Below are 20,255 nucleotides of genomic sequence, written 5' to 3'. Positions count from 1 at the left end.
ACACTACTACATACTCCCCCCCCCCCCCCCCCCTCAAGTGAAGCTACGTTGTTTCTCTTATATTTGATGAGCACGTGTTCACATTTGAAGAAGCGAACGACTGCGCGACCGTTATTAACACTTTTCTTCACCTTCACTCTTGCCATGTTCGGTTGCAACGCATTGTCTTTTAAATCCTTCAACACTTTACTAAGCTTTTAGGTACCATATTGGGGGACTGTAGACGAATTGTTCCCTTGCGGTACACGTCCAGCTGTCATAACCTGTATTATACAACACTACGTGTTTGCGGGAATCGTTGGCGTAACTGTTTCCAAAAATATTTCTCCTCCTGCAGTTCGAATTTAAAATCTTCTTGATTGTCCAAATTAAAATGCACAGAAAATGAAGTCCATTTAACTAAACAAAAAAAATCTCCATTCTAGCCTTCAAAGTCTTTTTTTCCTCGGTGGCTTCTTTTCACACCCACGACCGTCTTTCGTAATTTGCCGTTACAAAATAATACAAAACAGTTTTGCTTGGTTACACCTATCATTTGCATATAACAATGTTCAAACTATGTTTTCGTAATATTTCAACCAATAGAAAGAACCATCTAATTACACATGCGCACTTATTCACAATAGTTCCCTTGAGATATTTACAGCACGATACGTATGTTAAAACCATGCAATGTGCAGAGCTGTAGTTAGTGTGGTAACTGCCCCCATTCAGTAAATTCCCCAAACTTAAAAAAAAGAATCATTAAATATTATTTCTAGTTCTACATATCATAAAGGTTTGTTTTTTAACACGATCTAAATATATTTTTTATTTTTTATCGGAAATAGCATTTTAGTACTTAATTATCCATACTATTCCCATCCCAAGAAATATAAACTACGTCCCTGAGTTTTAATAGATTCCGATACCAGTACAGCCCTAACACACACTGACAAAACTACCACAAACTGCATTTGCACGTGCGACACGAACAATTGAAATAGACAGATTCACTGCTCCAGAACAAAATGCGAGGCTCACGACGTCTGGTCCATTTTATTTTCGTTTCATTATTTACTACTTTCTGGTTATTGACTTTATTTGCCATAGAACTAATATAATAACTCGAACTTAAATGCGGTATAAGTCAGTTATACCCACACTTACTCGGTATATCGGTGAATATCCAAAAGGTTTGGTCGTGAGAACATCCGAGGCGAAGCCGAGGAGGCACCACGACCAAAACTGTAGGGATATTCACCGATACACCTCGTAAAGTGTGGGTATAACTATTACTTGTAACACCTGACCGGTAACTGACACAGCAATAGCGACACTATCATTTCCACACTGAGAACAAGAGCTCTCAGTATTTATGTTGAAGATTATATAACTAGAAGCTGGACAGAAAGGCCAAGACAGAATATCAGCTTACAGTAGACCCAAGCTTGAAATGTTAGAACAAAGGACAGATTGTTAGGTGCTTGTGCAAAATGAAATAGAGCACCTGGAATAAAGAAGCTGTATGAAAAGTAAATAATTAAATTAAAGGAGCACTATCATGTTCAGAATTACCTGAAAGAGACATTGGATTAATTAGGTATAGTAAACATTAAAACATACATACAATGATTACCTGTAAATAACATGAATGAATGAATGAATGAATGAATGTTTAACGACACCCCAGCACGAAAAATACATCGGCTATTGGGTGTCAAACTATGGTAATGCAAATAAATAAAGTGATGATCAACATCAATATAAAAATTCAAGGTTTAAACAAAAACAGTGTAAAGAACTGTGCAAAAATACAAATACAAATATCACAGAATTTTACGGACACTGAATTTTATTCTAAACTTCAATTTGTGCTGTATTGGCCATTCTCAAAGAGAATGTTACACCCCTGCACCATGGTGAGGTTACAGCACGCGCAGGGGTGTAAATAACAATAATTTAATTAGTTACAGGAAACATATTACAAACATTATAAAATACCATTATATACAGATAAAACTCGATATTGCCACATTGATATCTGCAAGAATTTATGTTACGAAATGAATGCTGACATATACCACATAAATACATTAATAGCAGAATCAAAATCCGTTGCTAGAGAATGTCATCAAGCTTGCAAACTGTTACACTGTTGGCTTGGCTAGTCTAGTATTTGTTAAGGGGAACTAACTCTGTTGTAACAAAGAATATCACTACCTGAGGCTGGTTGGTACCATTCTATGGTCTCGACTCATATAACTTAGTGTACGTTAAGTAGCGAACATTCGCTATTGATTTCAAATGATCCAAATCACGTTACTGGGCCAGGTAAAGTCTCACAGAGCTGGACTGTTTGCTGTGAATTTTGCCCGAATTCACCACAAATGCCTAAACCTAGACAACAACATTTATTCATATTAGCATTACTGCCAAGTTAGGGTTGCAAACGAATTACTACGCATTTTTACATGGATTGCATATAATATTGTGGAAAAATGATGAAAATACGTGGTGAAAAGGTCTCAGGCCCAGCTCATTTTGTCCGAATATCTCTATCTTTTTTGCTCGAATTCAAGACTTCGTTCCAGCCATAGAGAGAGGAACTACCGGATGTGTGCACACTTCAAAATTAATATATATGTTGCTCGTAAACAAAATGTCGTGTCCACATATCGTTTAGAACACCATACATTATGTATTATACTGTAACACTTGACAATAACACATGTTATTTAACGATATACGATTGACGGCTCCGCGGTGATGGCCCTGTCACCACAGCCATACTATCTAATGTAATAAGCACGATCAAAATTGTTCATATTCTAATAACGTAAATTGAAACTGACTGCTCTGTGACGTATATTTTAACTGCAAGCGCCGTAAATAGATTTTACTTGGAAAAGACGATAAATATCATTTCAACTTCGTTTTTGTAAGCAATATAAGACTATACCTGTGTCCGTTAGATAAAGAAAGAAAGAAAGAAAGAAAGAAAGAAAGAAAAAGTATCACCTGTTACAATTAACAACTTACCTGCAGCTGGTTCCTTGGTTGGTGGGGTTATGTCTATTTTCAACGGCACGTCCGTCTTTTCGACGTATTCCAGACAACCTTCATAGTCAGGGTAACTATCAGGACAGTACCAAGTTACCGACTTGTCAGTAACGCCTAAACACCGGAACGAGAAAGCAAATTATAAATGTTTAAAACATATGATTAAAACAAGCATATAACGTTATTATTATTATTATTTTATTAAATGTAAATACTAAAAATTAATGCTACAAAAAGTTTAAAGAGTTATTTCCCATTAATCAGGTTACAACGCACTGCAGTGCAGTGTGTGTGTGGGGAGTTGTTTTCGGTTGTTTCTATTGTAGGTTTTGTGGGGGAGAGATTTTGTGGGGTAGGGGTTTTGTGTGGGTTGGGTTGTTGTTGTTGTTGTTATTGTGGGGGATTTTGTGGGGTTTTTTGTGTGGTATGGGTTTTTTTTTTTGGGGGGGGGGGGTTTGGGTTGTTTTTAGAGGGGGGTCTTTGGTGGGAGTTTCTGCTCCTTCTTCTTTTGCTTCTTCTTCAGTGAGAAAGGAAACCCGCTAAAATGTTAATCCTACCAATCTTGTATATGCATATCTCATATGCCTATATGCCATTACAAAGCTCGACTTCGTATACCAAAGTTGGAACACTTGCTGGGACGGGGAAAACCCAGAGTCCATGGAGTGAGATCGACCCACGTTCCATCACGCCCCAGGCAAGCGCTATACCAGCGAGCTACTGTCCCTACTGTGCACCCTATCTGAGCTGCGTACAGATCCTTGAATACAAACAAAGGACCTACCAGTCAATCTAATCTGGACGACAAAACCGTAATACGTGATCAGGGACCTATTTCACAATCATCGTAAGTTTACGTCTGCAACCTGCAGTTATACCTGTCATTCACGTACATATGTTTTGACATCTATTTCACAATCATCGTAAGTTTACGTCTGCAACCTGCAGTTATACCTGTCATTCACGTACATATGTTTTGACATCTATTTCATGCAGAAAATTACATTATTACAGAAGATGGAACATTTTAAGGACGAAATAAAATGAAATATGTGTATTTCAAACTATTTGTTGTACTATAGTAGCAATAAGAATTGCGGGGGAGTCGTAGATTTACGTTTACTTGCAAAACTAGGCTTACGATGTTTTGTGAAATTGGGCCTAGGACCGCATCTCTCACAATGGGCATTTGACAAAATAGTGGTTGATTCCATTAATCTCTATCCAGTGCCTCATCTAAAGGAGGGCAGCCACTTTCGGGAAGGTACTTTACTGGAGATTTCACCCTAAGTATGCCACAAAGGAAGAGGACTGCCACTCTGTGATTAGTTTAAAGTTTGTTTTGTTTAACGAAACCACTAGAGCAAATTCATTTATATAACCATCGGCTATCGGATGTCAAACATTTGGTCATTTTGACATATAGTCTTAGAGAGGAAACCCTCTACATTGTTCCATTAGGAGCAAGGGATCTTTTATATACACCATCACAGACAGGATAGCATATACCACGGCCTTTGATGTACAGTCGTGGTGCACTGGCTAGAACGAGAAATAGCCCAATGGGCCCACCGACGGGGATCGATCCCAATGACTAGTTTACTAAATCAAAACTGGATCGATCCCTGTCAGTGGGCCCATTGGGCTATTTCTCGCTGCACTATTTCTTGTTCCAGTCAGTGCACCACGACTGGTATATCAAAGGCCGTGGTATGTGCTATCCTGTCTGTGGAATGGTGCATATAAAAGATCCCTTGCTGCTAATCGAAAAGTGTAGCCCATGAAATGGCGACAGCGGGTTTCCTCTCTCAATATATGTGTGGTCCTTAACCATATGGCTGGCGCCATATCACCGTAAATAAAATGTGTTGAGTGTGTCGTTAAATAAAACATTTCCTTCATGGATCTCATAAAACAAGGGTTTAATTAAACTCAGACATTTGTTTCAGTGATGAATGTGCCTCCCGCCCCAAGCGTCATTCCCACGTGTATATATCCTAGTATATGTGATAAACGTGTCACTTTTGTCTCCTTTTTCTCTTTTAAGTGTATTGAGTGGTGAACAGAAAAAAAAATATATATGCGTGTAAACTGAGTGACTTAACAAATGTTGCACTCAAAGCCTGCACTTTTACTGTGTGCATGCCTGTGTGCATATTGTCTCGGAATGTATGTAATTTGTTTTATATACTAATGTTTACCATCGATGTACATGTATCTTTCATTTACCATAGTTTGACACCCAATAGCCGATGTGTTTTTCATGCTGAGATGTCGTTAAACATTCGAAACGTATATAATATGAATGAATGAATGAATGAATGAATGAATGAATGGTCTAATGACATCCCAGCAGCACAAAACAAACATCGGCTTTTGGGTTTCAACATAAAAGAAGAAAGTATGATAAACAAAATTTAATAATGTGTATGCATTGATTGGAACCGGTCCCAGAGAGTGAGGCGAGTTCTCCAAAAATGACGTAGCTCTGTAGTACAGCGCTCGTCTGAGGCGCGATCGATTACCGTCGGTGGGCCCATTGGGCTATTTCTCATTCCAGCCAGTGCTCCACAACTAGTGTAACAAAGGCCGTGGTATGTACTATCCTGTATGTGGGATAGTGCATATAAACGATCCCTTGCTGCTAATCAATAAGAGTAGCCCATGAATTGGCGAGAGCGGGTTTCCTCACTCATTATCTGCGTGGTCCTTAACCATATGTCCGACGACATATAACCGTAAATAAAATGTGTTGAGTGCGTCGTTAAATACAACATGTCCTCCAAAATTGACGAACCTACAAATACACACTACCAAACACTTGCTCAGTTCTTAATTCTCCTTTCAACCATGGAGCCACGCATTCATTCATTTATACTTATTTTCGTACTTCAAGCACGCTGTCCTGGTCACACACCTCAGTTATCTGGGCTGTCTGTCCAGGACAGAGGGTTAGTGGTTAGTTGTGTGTGGTTAGTGAGAGAGAAGTCGGTGTAGTGGCCTTACACATACCCACTGGTTCGTTAAATTCGCTCTGGGTGGGAGCCGCTACCGGAAGGCGAACCCAGTACCTACCAGCCTTATGCCAGACGGCTTAACCACTACACCACCGAGGCCGACAGGGCCACACATATTGTGGCCATCTGAGCTTCAAAGATTGAGAGGAGGTGGGAGGAAGTGCACCAACACCCGACGCCTTCGTCTGTTATTTAAACAAAATGCTGAAGCAGAAATGATGTGATGTGATGCGATAAGATTTAACGAGATGTGATGAGATGCGATGTGATCTGATATGATGAGAGATGACATGTGATGTCATGTAGTGTGGAGTGGTGTGATGTGATGCGATGTGATGCGGTGCACTGCAGTGCAGTGCAGTGCAGTACAGTGCAGTGCGATCTGATGTGCTGTGATGTAATAAGTTGTGTTGTGATGTAGTGTGGTGTGATGCGATGTGGTGTGGTGTGATCAGATGTGATGTAGTCTGTGATGTGGTGTGTGATGTGATGAGATGTGATGTTTGATATGATGTGATGTGATTGTGGTGTGTGATGTGATATGGTATGACGTGGTGTTTGATGTGATGTTAGGTGGTGTGACGAGATGTGATGTCATGTCATGAGATGGTGCGATGAGATGTGGTGTGATGTGATGTGATGTGATATGTGATGTGATGTAATGTGTGACGTGATGTGATCTGGTGTGATGTGATATGATGCGATGTCATGGGATGGTACGATGAGATGTGATGTGATGTGGTGTGGTGTGGTGTGGTGTGGTGTGGTGTGGTGTGGTGTGGTGTGATGTCATGTCATGTCATCAGATGTGGTATGGTGCGATGAGATGTGATGTGATGTGATGTGATGTGAAATGATGTGGTGGCATGTGATGTGGTGGTTATATGAGGTAACGTGATTCAATGTGATGAGATGCGATGAGATGTAATGTGGTTACCTATAGGGTAGTCAACGACAACTCCACATATCATGGGCACGTCGTCCAGAGTCTGGTCCTCGCCGATGTCCTCCTCGTAGCCCTGAGACGACCTGTAGACGCCGGGGCCGTCGCCGTCGTCCATGTACGCGATGTACAAACCTCCCACTGTGTAGTTGTTCGCCCGACAGAGACCGGGTTCGAAACCTGCAAACAGAAAGAAAAATAAATAAAATATGAGAGAGAGAGAGAGAGAGAGAGAGAGAGAGAGAGAGATTAACTGGCATCATTAAGGCAAGGTAGTGTTTCAAGGAAACGTTTTAAGTGGATTGTAATTAAATCTACAATGGGAATTTGTCAGAGAACTTCCTACTGTCTTGTTAGATGCCAAATTTCCAATCATGTTATTACAGTGCTTTCCAATAAATCATCTTAGATCTAATAAACAAAACAAATAATATAGATAATAATGACACAGTTCGCGTAATTTAAGGCAGTCGCTAAATACATATCCCTATATCACTATGGACTCATTTGGTATCATTTTGAATTTGAATTTCATGACGTTTTTGGAACATTTCCAATTATAAAGCATTAAATATAATTCATACAAAATAATCGTGCATATTTTAAGGTGTTTGCAATACACAAAATCAATTGATATCCATATTTTAACTGTTTGTGAGTACTGCTATAGCCTGTTGACCACAATTTTTCAATAAAACCTTATGGGGTTTCGTCTAGAAATGTTCAAGATACAAACAAATCATTAAGAGAATATAAACCGTTAACAGTGTGGAGCATTGTTTGCTATTTTAATTAATTCATCATCACATTCAGATAACAAGTCTGCAGCTAGCCGGGCTCCGACATTTATTGATGGATCAGAATTACAGATATCAGTGACTCATTCTTTTAGACCTTTTTTTTTTGAAGAAGAAGAAGAAAATAATTATTAAAAAAACCCAACTATACGTGTCGTTTTTATTTTTAAATAATCAATGAAATGATACGAGTTTCTTTCTTAAAACAAGCACAGCGAAAGCAAGTAGACATTGGGGCGGGGGTCTGACTGAGATTGAGGGCGCAAAACAAAGATTCTAGGCGGTGTTCGGGGGTATGCTCCTCTGTAAAATGTTGAAAACTAGATGTCCTGAAATGCAATGTCCTGCATTCTACAAGAAAAATTCATTTCTGCCTTAAGATTTACTACCAATAATATTTTTGATTCAGAATTATTAGGGTGTGTGGGGGGGGGGGGGGGGGGGTGGGTGGTGGGTGGAGTCTGAAGCATGTATTCTAAGCCAATACATCTGTCGTCAATTGAGCTTAACGTTATGCTCAACTGACGGCTGATGTATCAGACTGTGTGTATTCCAGCCTTTCAGGAAATCGCGAAATGTTTATATATATAATCCCCATACTAAATGTGCTAGTCCAGGGGTTTCCCCAGGGCCGTATAGCGTGTTCCGCCCTTGGATGCTGATAAAACATTTTTTTAAAGATGCAGATAATTCATCTTGTTTATTCATTTTGATATTTACGTTAGCAATAACAAAAAACCCCACAGACAAAATGTGTTTTGAAACTGTTATTTTGTTTTCTATATGGAATGATATCACGTTTGATCCCACTGAAGGATAACTTTTGCCGTTAAATCATTCCTCCTCTTCTTCAAACGCCCATCCTAATAGACTGATAGAAACAGTTTACAACAATTTACACTGTGGAAAACACAACGTATCCTCTCTTGTTCTAAATACATATGTTTTGGACGTGTACGTTGCCAGTTAAGTTGTAAACATATTTTTCTCTTCTTTTGTTTTTATCTCAACCCGTCAGACTGAATGACGATGACGTCACAAACACTGCTGCGCGCACGTGCTGCTAATCTGTTCACTGACGCCCAACAATGAAATGAAATGACTTAGAAATCAAAGGTTACCGAGACTACTACCAGATTAGACATGAGATACAAGGCAGATATGCTAGTACTAGATGTAAGGCGCTAATAACGCCCGCCTCAGCGGGACGTGTAATATTTAACGGTCTGGTTTTCATCTTTAGGCTTTCCTCCCGACGGTGGAATGTGTAATGCGGAAACAGGGAGAACACTTAATTTATAGATTTTCGAAAACATCTCTGTTTACACCTTTGGAATGGAATCCAATTAGATGTATCCTAGCAACTCCACAAATGCTTATTAGACAATATGTGTAGATCTTCTTGTAGCAGTAGATTGTTTGGTTAATAGATACCATAAGATAAACTGAAATGGCTACAGACACTTGGCAACGAAGTAGTAGAAAACAAATAGAACGAATGACGTGTTAGCCCTACCCTGTTTATATGCTAGTCCTGGGCGGAAGAGTTGACGTAAGTTAACACTTGCGTCCATGACAGGTGTGCGCTACAACAGGTTAACCCTCTTGGAACTTGACCTTGTTTATTTGAGGATGGGGCTAGTTGGTACTAGTACTAGTGTTGAACGTGTCAAGTGTTGACAACCAAACGGTCATCAAGCACTGTTTAAAGTACATACGGGTTTGTTTTGTTGCGTTGTTGGTACGGTGTTCAGTCAGTAGATCGCTCACCCGATGTGCTTGCGTCGTATGATCGAACAACTTAGTTGAAAAATGCTCTCATTTTCCCGTTCCAACTAATGAACCACGACTGACATATCTAAGTTCATGGTATGTGGTGTCCTATGTGTGTTAACGTGCATATAAAATATCCCTTGCAAAGGCGTAGCCAGCATGAGGCAGACGTCTGGAATTTCCCCAGATTTATTATATTTTGCCCATGACACTGATATTTATTTTACAGGTCTGGGTTTGCCTCGGCGTGTTTTCCTTTCTGGCTAAGCCCCAGCCTTGTTACTGAAGGAAATATGTACATGGCTTCCTCTAAAACTATATGTCAGAATTACCAAATGTTTGGCATTCAATAGCCTAGATGTGTCGTTGAACAAAAACACACCTTTGTTCTTTATTCTCACACCATAACCGTTTAATTAGTCATTAGAATGTTACCTGTGACATTTAATGTTCATGTTGGTTACTTAGTCTATTATAAACGTAAATATCGCTGTTTAAGGGGAGCTGTCACTCTCGCTCCCCATCACTCCCCTGTGACTTGTCCCAAAAAGGTATATCAAAGGCCGTGGTATGTGCTATCCTGTCTGTGGGATGGTGCATATACAATATCCCTTGCTACTAATGGAAATATTGTAACATGTTTCCTCTCTGACGGTTTCATAATGACATCCAATAGCCGATGATTAATAAATCAATGTGCTCTAGTGGTGTCGTTAATCACAAACAAACTAACTTTGTCCCAAAAGAGTACTTTTTAACCTCCCCCCTTAGTATATGAATTTATATGGTATCAATATGGGGATTATCTTGAATAATCTAGGGGTCGGAATTTAGCTCAGTCGGTTGAATGCTCGCTTGAGGTTCTTGCGTCGCAGGATCGAACCACTATCAGCTGATTGTGTTTTTCCTCGTTCCAACCAGAGCACCAAAGGCTGCGGTATATGCTTTCCTGTCTGTGGGAAAGTGCATATAAACGATCCCTTGCTGCATTACGAAAAATGTAGCGGGTTTCCTCTGATGACTACGAGTCAGAAATACCTAATGTTTGACATCCAATAGCCGATGATTAATTAATCAATGTGATCTAGTGCTGTCGTTAAACATAACAAACTTCCTTATAATCTAAGTTAGGGCAGCAATGAATCACGGTTGTCAATTGTTTCGTTTCTGCAAACGTTACAAGAGGAAACCCGACACAGTAATCTAAAAGCGGTCACTTTGCAATGTTTTCTCTTCCTCTTTCATATTATAGTTTTCGTGGTAATTAACAAACCACGACATTTAACTTCAAAACGTTCTTCGTGACTCTTTCACTTTGGCATCACTGATGATTCAGGATATAACGTCAATCGAAAGATAACAGAGGGCGCTGCCCATTTTGTTAATGATAATTGTACATTTATTTCACGATCCTCCGCAGAAAACTACCTCCAAAAAGACCACGACCTTTGCTCTGACATTTGAAGTAGATGAACAGCATAAACATATAAATAAACTATCACAGTGCTTTATAACAACGTGTCTGTTTTTGTCATGTTTCTGATTAGCGCCAAGTTCTTGTAGATAAAGTTACTCCTTGCCGAACGAGAGAGCACAGTAGTGAAAAGATGAAAAATACGTTTTGGTCTACACTGTCATAAGGACAGTGAGGTTATTGTTATTGGGCAGTTTTTTGTAACCTATGTCATACATTCGCCTCCGAGTAATCCACACCTGTGACGTCACACTACTGTTCTAACTGTAAATTAAGAATCCACAGCTGAGAACAATGTAATCTTTACGTGTTTGTGTTCAAGGGATTCGAACCCACAACTGACTGAACTTTAGCCCACGCCGCCACACAAATGCATCACCTGATACTAGTAATAGTAATGTATTCAGGCGGAAAACAACGAATATTGTCGAATGCTAAGTCTGAAAGAACAGATTACACGTGCTAAACGTGTAATACTCTTAATGTCAGCCATCCACTGCTGAGAATGTGTCGTTTTGGGTTTACAAGTTTTGTAAGTTTTCCTTGCTATTTTAACCATTTTTGTTTCATTAAATAATGTAAAAATATTAGCTAATTTGGCAGTCATGTAAAACATTTAATAAATAATGAATTAAGTTGGAATGCACTCCAAAATGTAATTTTTGAAAAACAATTAAGTCATACCGTAGGGACGAGTTAGTTCTTTTTTACGATTTCACTTTGGCGTGCATTCGCCACTACAAAATCAAAACACCTATAATTCGTATACCAATTAGTAGAAGGACAACTAAAGCTATTTTTGTCTTTCCGAAGTGTATGGGTGTAGGGTTGCTTGTATGTAATTTTTAAAAAGGTGAGACGGGAATAAAATATTGAATGAATGTATTATAGTTACTAAATGTTATACAGTATTCTACTGGGTTGGTTTGCTTTGTAGAATGATTTGGATACAATTTTAAACAATCGGTGGAACGATGATATGGTATCTAATGAATATAAGTGTAGTATTTTATTTTTTACAGATCCTCAACAAGAAGAAAAAACGTTTAAAATAAATGTAAACGTTTTTGTTTTCGCAACTAAAAGTTATTAACTTCACTTGCGCGTGGTACAATCGACTTAAAATCAAGCACACTATCTAAAATGTTTATTTTGCTTAACGGCATCACTAGAGCACATTGATTTATAAAACATCGGTTATTGGATGTCAAACATTTTGTCACACTATGATAGTATATAAGACATAAACCTCTATTCGTGTTGTAATTTCTGGATAGCGGTTAATGGTTATTGAAAATCTACTCGGTTTAGTGGCTTCACGCTTCCTTGAGCCAATAAAACTCATTCTGGGTTGGAATCAGGATGCAGATTTGAGAAATGTTTTGGAGGGCAAGCGGTCGCTCGCTAGACTGGTTTTTGCGTCTATCATGAGATGAATGTTGTGTGATCGAAGAGTCGATGGTACCAGTCAGTCAGCTAGTTAGCTTGCATGGTAACACGTTCCCGATTGCAAGTTTACTTAACGACTGCAAGAATACATGTTCTTCTTTAGAATATCAGTGTCTCAGTATTCAGTGTATATCTTAATGTTTGGGTTTTACATCCTAATAATGTAATATGTAGGAGAAATATAATACATATATTATATTAGGATGTAAAATGGCCATCCTCGGTGGCATAGTGGTTAAGCCGTTGAATTTGAGGCAACTAAATCGACGTTTAGTCTATCTCATTAAGTAACTACTAAGCCACTTTCATCGACAAACAACCCAGATTGCTGAGACGTGTGCCCAAACCAGCTTGGATATAAGCATAAAAATAAGTCAAAATAGAAATGGAAATAAATAAAATGCAGTTTGAGCTACTAGAAATATTAGAATGATTAGAAACTTATTTAATATAAGCACTCTCATATTTGAAACAACAAAATGTATTTTAATATGCAATTTTATTCATTAAAAAGGCTCTGTTAATCGAAAACATGTTAACAATGACAGTAAATTCGAGACAGGCTCTTTAAGGCTTAACACGATTTTCGGTACGATCCCACTAGCCCTGCTGAAAGTTATTAACATATATATATATCGAGGCTCGACGACAGCAGGTTATCTCATGTCAAGGGTTTGAACTAAAACAACAGTTAATGTTGTTCATATTCTGTCGATGTTTATCATATATAATGACAATAATACTCATACCAAATGCCACAGATAATGTTTTGTTGACCTATTATAATTATCATACCAGTTATGTATACAATGTCATGTATTATTGTATATTGTCTTACTATATGTGATAAATATTTATTTTTGTAATTATTTATTTGATAATGTCTTTTAGCTAAGCTACCTAGATGGAAAACTAGCGGTTTCGCACGTGGCATAGCATGTTAAAATTATTCAAATAGGCTAACACGCAATGGCAGCTAACAAGGAAAGAGCATTAACTATAAACACGTTTTGCGCGTGTCAGCTACTTTACATTTAGTATACAGAGAGAACCGTGCGTAAAACACACGTGCTATCTAACAATGTAACATGTTACAGTTATACTCGAGTCAGTGATTCATGATTTTCATGTCCTAACAAAACACCATAGCCCTCCAAGTGCTACGGTAAATCCTCAAATTCGGGCAAAAACCATATAGATATTCCGGCAAAATGACCTGGGCATAAAACCTTTCCACCATGTATTTCCATCATTCTACCTACAATTTTAGATGTAATCTATGTAGAAATGCATAGTGATTCGTTAGCAACCCTATATAACTATGTTGTTAACCAGATTCGGGCATTTTCGTTTAATTCGGGCAAATATCAGCCTGCCTCCCTACCAAAGTGATATCTCGTACGCATAGATGCAAAACACGTTTAATGTTCCATACATTATAATTAAAATACTATATGGACCACAGGGTGTTGTGACCAGCCCATAGCCACTTCTATGTTGCGTGACAACGATGACAGCCTCCGTTAACGTTGTGTTTATTGAATTCATCTTTATATGCAATATTTTACGGTGTGTATACGATAGTCGTCGACTGGACCTGAGCGCAAAACGATCCTTGCGAAGGTTTTTTTTCCGTTTTAATGTTTTATTTTGTCTATTTGCAGATCAGATAACAAACAACAGGGACTTCTGGCAGCCCTACGCCTCACATCACTGATCCAAAGGTAAGTATAAACATTATATAATTATTATTATTTAAGTTGTTTTCATCATTTATATTAATTGTTTGTATCACTGATCTGTAATGTCTATGTTTATAAGTTGTCTTTAAAAGCCATCACGTTTTTGTACTTTTTGTTTTCCACAAAACCTTGCGATGTGGGGCATCGGGTAAACACAAAGAAGGCGTCGGCAGTACAAATCAAAAGAGGAGAACGATCAGAACAACTGGAACCTGTTAAACCGACCTTGTGTATTATATTAAATATTTAGTTGCATCCAATTACATATTAACTGTCTGCATTAATTAAATATTACACCAACATCTCAATATCTTAGTCACACAGCTTGATATAATGCTAATTCATTCAACATTGCGTTAACACGCATTAACCGATATTGCAATAAATAACAAATGTTAAACTAATCGCCATTCAGATTACTTAACCGTCGTTCACAATACACCAACAAAAACACGGTGTTTGAAGAACTGCCACATTCAAATTGACGTAGCTCACAAAGACGTGTTTACGTATTGCACAAAAACGTGATGTAACCGAATTTTGATTTGTTAGTGTGCTTTTGTCTGACCGATTTTCTCGATCTCCAAAAATACGTTCTTTTGTATACTTTTCTTTTCTTTCAAAGTAACAGTTAGGCATCATTAGACTGTTTGGCTGTTGTGTGTATACTGTGCAACAACAGTTATGTTTTTCTAAGTTCATATATTGTTTGTTCAGTTGCTACGTTGTAGTTCCGCCTCTCCTAGGTATTCTGGTTTAACTAAACATTTGAAATAACCCAGGCTTTGGAGAAGTGCTGACTGTGTAATAATCTGTAGAAAACAGGTAAAACTGTCTGGTGTTTTATGCATTTTGAAATATTCCTAAGCTGCACAGATATATCATCATTAATATGCAAACATGTCGTCACTATCAAGGTATCTGCTAATGTTCAGCTCAAAGTGCCAAGTTTGAAAAAAATGAACGATATACCTAGTTCTGCTACATTCCATAAATTAATGTTTAATGTATGCCAAGCAGATATCTGAATAACCGTCTCACTGTTTAAATTACCATTTTAAACTAATTTTATTGGTTAATAAATAGACATGCAAAAACAACCAACATTGTAAATTAATTGTTTTATTTTTCTATTTTTTAAAATGTATTTATTTAGTTTAGTTTAGTTTAGTTTAGGTTTTTGTTTAGTTTAGTTTAGTTTTGTTTTATTTAAAAAAACAAAAAAACATTTCATGCGTACTCTGGTATTCACCCATGCGCCCAGCTTGAGAAAATGTTGATCATTATGGACGACCCCTTATACATTCCATTTGTTGTGTTTGTATACAACTGAGCGTCAAGCATGCTGTCCTGGGCTCACTCCTCGGCAGTCTTCATAGCTCCCTGTCCAGGGCACGCATTACACCTCCCCACTAATTAGTCTACTCACTATAGATTAAAGCCGACACTGGAATACGAACCAAATAGCCTACAACCTTAAACCTCCCAAATGATCAGTGCACTCGTCCTGGGCTGAACCCAGTACAGAAGTGTGAGTTAATCACCTACCAGTCTTAAACTCCATTACTTAATTAGCCACTGTATCATAAAGCCTGGACACGGCATCAGTGTATAAACATTTAAGAACAGACCGCAATTATTTTTTGGTTCATGCATGTATGAACCGAAAAAACGATTGTCCACACTGAATGACTCCGCGTGGTGGGTCATGCAAAAGTGTGCACATCGCTTTTTCGGTTCATACTTGCATGAACCAAAAAAATAATTGCGGTCAAATCTTATAATTAAATTTATATGCATACTTTAACAATACACAACTGAATTTATTTTGTTTAGCTTTAAATACGCCTGTAATATTGTTTGTGTAAACTTCACTGATACGTATGTCGCGTAAGAATGCAAACTTTCATTCACTATTATTTGAATTTTTTTTTAAAATGATGTCAGTTGGTAAATGACGTAATTTTGATAAGCGACGCCATTTCCTCTAGCTGCTGTGCATTTTTGTAAATCAATGCGTATAGATTTACATATCTACTCAGCTATAGCATTTTCCATTAATTTATCGTATAATTTTTTTTCATTGCTTTTGTAGCTTTCATGTGTGTTTTCTTCAAAATATCTAAATATGGTTGCCTGAATAATCCGGCTTGTTGCACAAAAGTAGTGCGAGTCAGTTGGGGGGGGGGGGGGGAGGGGGGGGGTAGTAGGCTTGGCTTCAATTTTTTCGGTTCATCGAAATATGAACGAAAACAAGCAAACACCTCTGGACCAATCAGATTGCCGTAAAGTGTATAGACGCAAAGAAAATTTAATTATGATGACCGTGACCTTGTAAAACCTTTGTGCCCCATTATTAGGCAATATGAAATTTGTTTTATTTTTTGAAACAAAAAGCTATATCACCATTTCAAGCGCTGTACAAACGTTTCGTCTGCAACTCATCACATGGGGGCAGGGAAGCAATTTATCATACCCACTACTCACAAAATAAAGTTTTGCTTAAACCAAGTACGCATAGGAGGAATGCGGCTGATGCACCAGTTGGATAAATAAACGTGTTGTATCCCCCCTCGCCGCCACGTGTTCTCGTCTGCAGTAGCTTACAAATAAGTATGGAATAGTTGTTGTAGTTTCACTGGCAAAGAGAATGAAAAAAAAAGTTAATTTGATTTCATGTTTAGTTAAACATTCGATTCAGACCTAACGGCTGATGGAACACGAACACAAACTGAGCCGTCTGCGACTGGAGGTACGCTGCGGAATCTGCATGTCGAATGAGCCGCGTAATCTTTATTACTCGTCTATTGCTCCCACTTTGTGAGCAGCCAACAACTTCCTATGTAATCAAACTACAGCACCGTGAAGACCGGAGTACAGGAAACGGGCGAAATAGTCCGGGCACCATCTCATCAACTAACTACATATTTGTGAGATGATTAGTGAAAATTGCTACCCAAAGCAATTTGCCCCAGTTCAGTCCTGCAAGAATTTATATGGATGCTCGATTTTCTTGTTTGGCTTTAGTGCCGTCGGTAAGTGAACTTAACGAAATTAGAAAGTATCATATGCGTATTGATCGGCCAACAACACTAGTCGCGGTGGCGCATAAACTCACATAAAAGTGAACTGTCTAACGCTTGATGAGACTTGGGACACGAAGAATGGGTTCCCAGTTCGGTGTGTATCAAGATTAATGACCGGGATGTGATTCCGTCTTCGGCAGATTTTTTTTCCCCACAGATAACTAACTGGGTGGGTGGGTCCAAGAACAGACGTGCTTCATCTGTCTGTGGATGTAAGCTCGCGCCATATGATTGATTGGTTAGTTGGTCGTGAGTCCTTGGTTTAATCATCGCTATGTTGATTTTCATCTTAGGTTAAAGTGTGCAGTACTTGCCACCATGCCACAAACACGGCCAGGATCATGTACAAAGGGATTGTATAAAAGAATAAATGGCATTAGCTTCTGTGGTGTAGTGGGTTCGCTTCACGCTACAGGCTCTCAACCAAAGAGTTTTTTTAATGTCTCAGTAGGGCTGTATAGCTTCACTGCACCGAGTTCTATTTTAATAAACATTACTAACCATTAACCCCGCCCTGGACAAAAAGTCCACGTTTTCGAGTTGTGCATCCAAGGTAGCATGACTGAAGCAAAAGTAAGACTATCAAGTTAAAATAGTGAACAAATCGCCTTCCAATGCACAAGGCATGTTATTCTATTAGCACAGACAGAATAGAACATACCGCAGCATAATTGAATATCAATCGTGTAGAATTGTCAAACAAAAGCCCAAAGGATGTAGTGAGAAGGCATCCCACCCACTATTTATCATTCCCACCAGAGCACCAGACTGGTATATCAAAGGCCGTGGTATGTACTATCCTGTCTGTGGGATGGTGCATATAAAAGATATCTTGCTACTAGTGGGAAAATGTAGCGGGTTTCCTCCCTAAGGCTATATGTCAAAATTACCAAATGTTTGACATCCAATAGCCGGTGATTTATAAATTAATGTGCTCTAGTGGTGTAGTTAAACAAAACAAACTTTAACATCCCACCCAATGCAGATGCTTCACTACTGTTTAAATGACACTATTGCACTCAAACAAAGGTCATATACAATAAAGAAATGCGCATGAGGTTATATACCTGGTAATGACAATGTTCTGGATTTACTGAGTATTTATCAAGACGGAACGAATAAATTACTGATGGAAGCCACATAAATGCATATCCACTGTTTTTGTCTTTTCCACTAGAATTCATTAAACACTAATGCCATGTCAGTGTTTTTTGTCGTCTGTAGTTTTTGATATACTCTATGTGCACATAACATTATAATTAATTCCGGTGTTTTGAGTTCACGAAATGGTCACAATTACTTACACAATACCAGTCATATTATAATTATCAACACTAGATTTGGGCGGTATACCGTATGTACCGTTCGGTATCGGTATTACGTCAATACCGATTTACCGTACCGAGCAAATTTCAAAATACCGAATTTTCGGTATTGGAAAATATTTTCCGGAAAGCACTAATAATATATCAGACGAACGCTAAATGGATTAGTATAAATCAGACGAGAGCCTTGTGTATGGAATTTAATTGTATTTAGATGAAATTAGCGGGTGAGCCATAACATAGGCATACATTTAAAGCCGAGTATACCAAAAATAGCGCTTGATAACGGTATCGTGTCAATACCGAATACCGTACCGATACCAAGGAAAATCACCCCAAAAATACCGATATCGATACCGAACCTCAAATTTCAATACCGCCCACCTCTAACCAACACTGTGCTGTGCTTAATTAATTTCCAAGTGTATATTTATTGATGTATTTGTTAGCCAATGTCATAATTAACGTCCATATAGGGCGTACTTGAAACTTATGTGGTAAGATATAATGTTGTGGGTTGTGAAAGTATGGCAGGTATTTTGCCATGCGCTAATCTAGCACGTGTACGAATATGTACGTGTGGGGAAAAACATTTTTTGAGTGAATGTTTATTCGCGTGGGACGTGTAAGTACACGAGATCCTACGCGCGTCTGTTTCCATGGTTACGTAACTCATTACTTAAGAGCTTGGGTCACATCTGTTATTTTATAACGGAATGATCTTTTTATGAACGATGATTGCATATTCCCATGCGTAATTTGTTGACTGATAGTCTATCGCATTGTATCAGCGGCCGGTCAATTCTACATGTCATTGCTGGTTTCTTTTTTTTTTGCTTTGTGCAATGATGTTTCCCGTTGCAATCGATTTAGACGTCTTGTTTCGTCAAATGCGAATACTTGTATAAAGTACATGTGTACTTATATAACTTAAAACATAACATTAAATAGAATCGCATCGAACGAAATAGTACAGCACAGCATAGCACAGACTAGAATAGCATAGTACAGCAAGCCACAGAATAGCATGACATGCAGCTTATTACAACATGATATAGCATGGGCAATTATAATACAATAAGCTTGTATAAGTACATTTTAAACTACTGTATTATTAACAATGAGGCGTGGCGTAGCCCTGTGGTAAAGCGTTCGCTTGATGCGCGGTCGGTCTAGGATCGATCCCCGTCGGTAGCCCCAGTGGGCTATTTCTCGTTCCAGTCAGTGCACCACGACTGGTATAGCAAAGGCTGTGGTATGTGCTATCCTGTCTGTGGGATGGTGCATATAAAAGATCCCTTGCTACTAATGGAAACATATAGCGGGTTTCCTCTAAGTCAAATTACCAAATGTTTGACATCCAATAGCCGATGATTAATAAATCAATTTGCTCTAGTGCTGTCGTTAAAGAAACAAAACGTTTTATTAAAGATTACACTTACTTGGTTGTTCCGTACATTAAAAATACAAATGATGTGATGTGATGGAAATATACAATTCAAGCTGGCACTTTGTCGATTTGAAAGGATTCAGATTTCGGACAGCGTGCTTTATATTTGCTTATTTATTCTGTGCGGTACGACCTGAATAAAGCAATGCTATGGACG

General features: G+C 38.4%; 1 protein-coding gene across 2 annotated transcripts in view; it reads right to left on the bottom strand.

The window, feature by feature from the left end:
* Window positions 1-20,255, bottom strand: part of LOC121367552 — a 105,187-nt gene that overhangs the window by 60,524 nt on the left and 24,408 nt on the right. For both annotated transcript variants that reach the window (XM_041491803.1, XM_041491802.1), the window contains exons 2-3: window positions 6,997-7,182; window positions 3,022-3,156 (exon numbers count right to left, since the gene is read on the bottom strand). In XM_041491803.1, coding sequence (XP_041347737.1) covers window positions 3,022-3,156; window positions 6,997-7,182 — 321 coding nt within the window. The remainder of the gene's footprint in view (window positions 1-3,021; window positions 3,157-6,996; window positions 7,183-20,255) is intronic.

Source organism: Gigantopelta aegis, chromosome 3 (assembly GCF_016097555.1).
Source record: "Gigantopelta aegis isolate Gae_Host chromosome 3, Gae_host_genome, whole genome shotgun sequence".
In the NCBI taxonomy this organism is placed as follows: Eukaryota; Metazoa; Mollusca; class Gastropoda; order Neomphalida; family Peltospiridae; genus Gigantopelta; species Gigantopelta aegis.
Note: the sequence above shows the minus strand (reverse complement) of the source record. Positions and strands in the feature narration are given on the sequence as shown.